Genomic DNA, 7,500 nt, shown 5'->3' on the forward strand with positions numbered 1-7,500 from the left:
GATTTAATTTTATACACAAATGTAAACAAAGCACATCTCAGAACCGCAGTCAGTCTGAATTAAACACACACCCAATTCATTTCATGTGAACATAATAATTGTCAGCAGCTCTACACACAGATCAGCACACTGAGAGAACTGCAGTGATTTGATTTGCTCACTGTCATTTGTTTTCATATGTTCTGCTTAATGTAAACATCACAAATGCTTCAGCATCACACATGCAACGCCAACCAAGCTGTGTAGAGCTGCTGTGAACTGATTTATCAGTGATTTAATTCTAGACGCGAAAGTAAACAAAGCATATCTCAGAACACACACACACACACACACACACACACACACACACACACACACACACACACACCTTCTTGATGTTGGTGTAGGTGTAGAAGTAGAGTTCTCTGCCGATATTGAAGCACACGCGCTCGGACTCCTCGCTCGGGTCCTCCGGCTTCAGCTTGACCATCGACACCCGTACTGGAGGCAGGAACCCCGGGGAGGAGTTGGCGGCGGCCCCGGGCCCCTGCACCAGCCCCCCCACACCGGCAGCGCCGCCCGGGATGGAGCCCGCGCCCGCCGTGACACCGGTCGGCCCCCGCGGCAGCCCGGCCCGCTGCTGGGAGTCGGAGAGGGTGAGCAGCTTGTAAAATCCCTCGCGGGTCCGGAACTGAGACTTAATCTCATTGATATCCTTCAGCGCGCCTCCATCCGCGGCCATCTTCAGTCCGCGCGCCGCACAGGAAGCGCCGAGCCCCTGACCTGGAAATAATGCGGGAAAACTACAAACAAGATGGAGGGGATGCTGATGCTGAGGAGAGACGAGGATGATGATCTCTGCATCACATCTATCTAGCTTTATGGATACAGTTGGAGATAGACACTATTGAAAACAAAAGTATGTAAAAGAAATATCCCTAAATTAGCAGTTTTCCTCATTTTGTGATTGATGTTTTTATTTTTCCCAGTTTATTTCTGCTTCTGAGCTGCATTGTGGGATATTGATCTTTCCTCCAACAACTTTTAACCTCGGAAAGTTAGAAAAAGTGACTTTTATTGTCATGTGTACTAGTACTATTATGTAGCCTATTGGTGCTGAAAAATCCAGCTTAAACCAGCCTAGGCTGGTTGGCTGGTTTTAGAGAGGTTTTTGGCCATTTTCAGGCTGGTTTTCAGCCGTTTACAGCCTGGTTTGCTCTGGTCTGGCTGAAAAATGACCAGCTAAATCCAGCTAAAACCAGCTGGTTTTAGCTGGTCATCTCCCAGCCTGGAAATAGAAATGGCCAAAACCCCTCTAAAACTAGCCTGGTTGACCAGCTAAAACCAGCCTTGGCTGGTTTTAGCAGTTTTTTTCAGTAGGGTGTGCAGTGCTATATTGTGTGTGTGGGTGTATATTACGCTACTGCTACAGAAACCTCGTAATAAACAGCACATTTACTGCTATTTAACACACTTAATTCACATAACACACTTATTTCTCTGCATATTATTTCTTATATTCAGAGATGGCGAATGTACACTCCTCCTTTACTCGAGTAGAAGTACAGACACTCCTGTTTAAAATGACTCTGGGAAAAGCTGAAGTACTGACGGCACTTATCTGCTCAAGTAAAAGGAAAGAAGTACGGCCTCAAACATGTACTTAAGTAAAAAGTACCCAATACTACTACATGTTTTAGTTTTACTGGGTGGGTAAATGTCCGGTCTCCCCCCATGTGTCATCATCCTGACATCCTCACAGCGTTCATCATGTAGTTTTGTGGCTGTTGGATCAAAACAACAGCTCCCATTCATGATCACTTAAAATAATTCTGTAGGCCTGTCTATCTTTATAAATAATGTCTTACATTTTACTCTGAATTCTGTTTAAAATATATTGGATTCTTTACATTTTATATTTGATTTTTTTTAATGAATATTTTGAAAATATATGTTTTTTCAAGAGTTCACCCTCAGCTGATGGTTGATTATAAAGCGTGTTCATCATGCTGTCCCGGGAGAGAGACCTGAGCTCATGAGATCCTCGAGCCCGGGGCTCCCTCCCGTTTGCTGGGCGAGAGGGGAGTTTGAGCTGTGGTAGATGTGGAGACTCTCCTGCTGTAGTAGCTGATGAACAGATAGTGCCCTAGTAGCAAAGAATTCTGGCCCAGATTTGGCATAAAGCTGGGACATCAGGCATTCATCCGGCACTGGCATACAGCATGTGGGCCAACCATGGCCTGGTTTTGGCAGAGGTGGCACCGTCTATAATGCGGCACACAAGATTTGGGCCAGATGTAAAAAGTAGTATTTGGCCCAGATTTTAAAAATTGATTGTGGGCCACGTGAGTTTGGCCAGTCTTGACCCACATTTACAATACATAAAAATAATTTTTGATTAAATAAATCAATTCTACCAATCAGGTCACTGAGAAAAAACAAGGCCCATAGTGTGCCTAAAGCGCAGCGCTTCATAGCTTTATTAATTTCATTGCAATCGTGACACACCAACCTATCTGGCCCAGTTCAGGCCCAGTTATGAATTATTAACTTAGCTGAGACTTGGCCCAGATATGGTCCGTATTTGGCCCTTGTCTGGAAGCCAGATTTGGTCCAGTCATGTACCGTAATTCACTGCGGCATGTGGGCCAAGCAAAACCTGATTGTGTGGGCCAGAGCTGGGCCAGAGAAATTTTGCTATATGGGTGAATGCTTTTAAGAGATAACTACTGACTAGCAGCATGTCTATGTGCTGATGTGGATTAATAAATAAACTTAAGCTGCATGTTTTTGGATGGTGGAAGGAAACCGGGGAACCCGGGGGAAACCCACGTGAGCACGGGGAGAACGTGTAAACTCCACACAGAAACATCAGCTGGCTTGGTAAACACTAGAACCAGTGACGTTTTTGCTGTGAGGCAACAGTGCTAACCACTGGGCCACCGTGCCACCCATCAAAGGAGGAGGAGTAGGGGTGGAAGGGGGGATTCTTCAAAACGAAGATGGCTGTGATGTGGAGCTGAGGGTGTTTATAGTGGCTCAGGAATCGTCTGATTGGTGAATCATACATTAAATAATGCGGGACCGGCTGTGATCAATCATAAGCACGTGATCCTCTCCAAATTAGTGTATAAATAAGCTTCACAAAGTACAGATATTAGTGTAAAAATGTAAGAAGTAAAAGTGAAAAGTTGTCAGGAAAATAAGTAGTGGAGTAAAGTACTGATACTTCCCATCTCTGCTTATATTATTTCAAACCACTAAAATGTCAACATCCCATAATGCAATTCACCACCGAAAACAAACACAAAACACACTGAAGAAACTGATCATTACAGATATTATTTCTGCCGTGTATCTCCAGCGCTCTGGTACAGTTGGATAGACACAATTAAACAATCGTTTTCACCCTGCTTTGACTTTTAATTTGTCGAATACTTTAACATGAAGCAAAGTTTAACAGAGCAAGCCAACTATACTAATCTATTGTACAGAAACTGTTTATCTAGTTAGTTTTTTCAACCATATTGTACAGTGTGTGTGTGTGTGTGTGTGTGTGTGTGTGTGTGTGTGTGTGTGTGTGTGTGTCTGTGTGTGTGTGTGTGTCTGTGTGTGTGTGTGTGTGTGTGTCTGTGTGTGTGTGGCTTTATTCCAGTGGACATACAGTATAATGGTCGATATTTACTGGTGTATATACTGTACTGGTGAAGCAGTTCCACGCTCTCCATATCAAACACAAACTGCTTTATTCAATAATTCAATAATTCACAACAGATTCTCTAAAACCAGACGGACATTCAGTTTCCAGTGATCTTCAGCAGATAATACACACACACACACACTACACACACACACACACACACACACACACACACACACACACACACACAGATATACAAATACACACATCCATACTCACATCAATTAAACACGCACACACTTTGGATACATGTACACACATAAACACTTCAGATGCACACACATATATACACACACCTCAGATATACAAACACATATTTCAGATATACACACACACACATACCCGAGATACACACCCCAGATACACACACACACACCTCAGATAAACACACACATCTCAGCTACACACATCAGATAAACACAAACACACACACACACACACACAAATCTCAGATAAACACACACATCTCAGATACACACATACACACCTCATATGTGTACACACACACCTCAGGTACACAACTCAGATAATAAGATAAACACACACCTCAGATAAACACACATCTCGGACACACACATACACACACCTCAGATACACACCTCAGATAAACACACATCTCGGATACACACATCTCAGATACACACCTCCGATAAACACACACCTCAGATACACACATATACACACATACACCCACTTCAAAAACACAGACACACACACACACACACACACACCTCAGATACACTGTGCAGCTTCACATCTTCACAATCCTTTATTCTGTGTGATTTATGAGGCGTTCTCCTTGTGGAGACAAAACAAGCCTTACACACACACACACACACACACACACGCAGCAGACGTCTGCATGGTCTTCATGATCTCCTGTTTACTGCAAGGTAACGTTAGTAACAGTCTCTCGGTCAGTTGCTGTTGCTCAGGAGACAGGGGCGGAGTCAGTCGTCTCCAACACGTACAGATTACAGAGTCCTGATTGGTCGTCACACATTCGCTTCTCCATGACAACAGTTCTGTTGATTCAAATATACATTGATATTGAGTGTGTGTGTGTGTGTGTGTGTGTATTCAAGTTAGTATTTGTGTGTGTGAGAAAGAGGTGTGTGTAGGTTCAGATAAATGTATGTTCAGGTGAGTGTGTGTGTGTGTGTGTGTGTATTTAAGTTGTTTTTGTTTGTGTAATGTGTTTGCTAAGGTATGTGTGTGTGTGTGTGTGTGTGTGTGTGTATGTGTTATGTATATTATATATGTGTGTGTGTGTTATATGTGTGTGTGTTATGTATATTATATATGTGTGTGTGTGTGTGTGTGTGTGTTATATGTATGTGTCTGTGTGTTATGTGTGAGTGTGTGCTTGTTTTATATAAATATATATGTGTGTGTGTGTGTGTGTGTGTGTGTGTGTGTGTGTTATATATGTTTGTGTAGTGTGTGTGTGTGTGTGTGTGTGTGTGTGTGTGTGTGTGTGTGTGTGTGTGTGTGTGTGTGTGTGTGTGCGTGCGCGCACCTGTCGTGCTGCAGCAGTCTGAACGTCCTCCTGTTGTCTGTGATCTCCTGCAGGATCTCTGATGACCCTTGACCTCTCCTCTGCCAGCCGTGTTTCCAGACTGCGATCAGTGTGTCGTCATAATACACTGAGAACACACACACACACGTCATGATGACGGAGGAACAAACACACACACACACACACACACACACACACACACACACACACACACACACACACACACACACACACACACACACACACACACACACACACATCATAAAGACACACACATCACTCACACACAAACAGATATTCAGACACACACCAACACATGTCACTCACACACACAGTCATACACACACATGCATAAACACTCATATACATAACACTCACGCAAACACATACTCACAAAGACATATTCATACACACATCACACACACACACACTCTCAAAGACACACACTCAAACAAAAACACTCATGCATATATTTAGACACACACCACACACACAAACATACACACAAACACCAACACGTATTTACACAAACAAACACACACACACCCACACCCACACACACACACACACACACACACACACACACACACACACACACATACATAAACACATCTCAGACACATCACTCACATACACACACACTCACACGTATTCATTCATACACACACACACACACACACTCACCCACAGCGTCGATGTCGATCTTGAAGCTGGTGTCTGTGGGCAGGAATCTGTGCGGTCTGACAGAACCATCCCGAGACACTGTGTGAACCGAGTCTGAAGAGCAGCACAAACACAGATCAACACACACACACACACACGCACGCACACACGCACGCACACACGCACACGCATGATCACCACAACAACACTACAGCAATCTCTGTGCATGTGAATGAGTGTGTGTGTGTGTGTGTGTGTGTGTGTGCACATTTAAGTGTATGTGAGTCACATGTATGTGTGTGTGTTTGAATATGTATGAGTTATTGTGTACGAGCGTGTTATGTGTCAGAGCGTGGGATTGATGTGTGTGTGTGTGTGTGTGTACGCTTGTGCGCGCGTGTGTGTGGAACGTTCCATTCACATGTTGTCACAAAGCTTCTGTCGTCATCAAAGGAATAGTGTCTTTCTCCATCAGCAGCTCAGTGTGCAGATCATCAACACACACACACACACACACACACACACACACACACACACACACACACACACACACACACACACACAGAGAGAGAAGAATAATGTCAGACGAGACTCACTGTCTATCAGCACCAGCAGAGTGTCTGCATCCAACTGACTCAGCTGAACCCGGTCAGCACTGCGGCTCTCTACAACACACACACACACACACACACACACACATACACACACACACACACACACACACACACACATACACACACACGCACGCAAAGAGAGAAAGAGAGATGGTCAGACATTATACTTGATTGAAGGTGTGTGTGTGTGTGTGTGTGTGTGTGTGTACCGAGTCCGGTGTCGGTGAACCAGCTGGTGTTGGAGTTGAGGTCTATGTAGTCCAGCTGTAGGGGCTGTGCAGCGCTGCGCCCCCTGCTGGCCCGGATGTAGACCTGTGGATACTCCTGCTCCGCCACCGCCAGCATCTGGAACAGTCTCAGCGGCGTCGGCAGCGGGAACTCAAATTGCTGACGGGAAACACCCAAATCAAACAAGAGTGTATGTTCAGCACCATCACAGCAGACGCATGGGGGGGAGGGAAACACTTCATTTCAAACGCTGTGCAATTATACTGAGGTGTGTGTGTGTGTTATCTGGGGTGTAAGGTATGAGTGTGTGTGTGACGTGGGACGTCTGTTTATGGTGTGTAAAAATGTATATCTGTGTTTATGTAATGTGGTGTAGGATGTGATGTGATGTGGTGTGTGTGTGTGTGTGTGTGTGTGTGTGTGTGTGTGTGTGTTTGTTGCATAAGTATATGTGACGTCTGTGTGTGGTGTGAAAAATGTGTGTTGCATACGTGAGTGTATGTGTGTAATTAGGGGTGTGTGTGTGTGTGTGTGTGTGTGTAAGGATTTAAGTAAGACTGTATAATGTGTGGGTCTAAATAGTGTGTATGTGGGGATGTGTGTGTCTACATGTAGGCATGTTTGTGTGAGAGTGTGTGTGCATGTGTGTATGTGAGTGTGTAAATATGTGTGTATGCGTGACTGAATGTGTGTTAGCATGTATAGTATGCAATTGTGCACATTTGTTTGTTTGTGTGTAGTATATGTGTGTGTATGCATGTGTGCAATTTGTGTGTGTAGTATAAGTGTGTGTATGT

The 7,500-nt window shown here is 44.2% G+C and overlaps 2 protein-coding genes across 24 annotated transcripts in view; both read right to left on the reverse strand.

The window, feature by feature from the left end:
* zmp:0000000529 overlaps positions 1–743 on the reverse strand; it is a 19,082-nt gene extending 18,339 nt beyond the window's left edge. For both annotated transcript variants that reach the window (XM_087284704.1, XM_087284703.1), the window contains exon 1: positions 368–743. In XM_087284704.1, the coding sequence (XP_087140830.1) occupies positions 368–721 (354 nt within the window). In that variant the 5' untranslated portion in view covers positions 722–743. The remainder of the gene's footprint in view (positions 1–367) is intronic.
* A 2,965-nt stretch (positions 744–3,708) lies between these two features.
* The window catches only part of map4k1 (mitogen-activated protein kinase kinase kinase kinase 1), a 78,715-nt gene continuing 74,923 nt past the window's right edge, over positions 3,709–7,500 (reverse strand). For 14 of the 22 annotated variants that reach the window (XM_087284655.2, XM_087284658.2, XM_087284653.2 and 11 more), the window contains 6 exons: positions 6,685–6,862; positions 6,458–6,526; positions 5,883–5,975; positions 5,199–5,325; positions 3,863–4,704; positions 3,709–3,820 (listed from right to left, as the gene is read on the reverse strand). In XM_087284655.2, coding sequence (XP_087140781.1) covers positions 4,611–4,704; positions 5,199–5,325; positions 5,883–5,975; positions 6,458–6,526; positions 6,685–6,862 — 561 coding nt within the window. In that variant the 3' untranslated portion in view covers positions 3,709–3,820; positions 3,863–4,610. The remainder of the gene's footprint in view (positions 3,821–3,862; positions 4,705–5,198; positions 5,326–5,882; positions 5,976–6,457; positions 6,527–6,684; positions 6,863–7,500) is intronic. The other 8 variants (XM_087284668.1, XM_087284651.1, XM_087284665.1 and 5 more) reach the window with 2 other exon arrangements.

The sequence above is a fragment of the Danio rerio genome, chromosome 15, assembly GCF_052040795.2.
Source record: "Danio rerio strain M-AB ecotype USA chromosome 15, GRCz13ab, whole genome shotgun sequence".
Classification (NCBI taxonomy): Eukaryota; Metazoa; Chordata; class Actinopteri; order Cypriniformes; family Danionidae; genus Danio; species Danio rerio.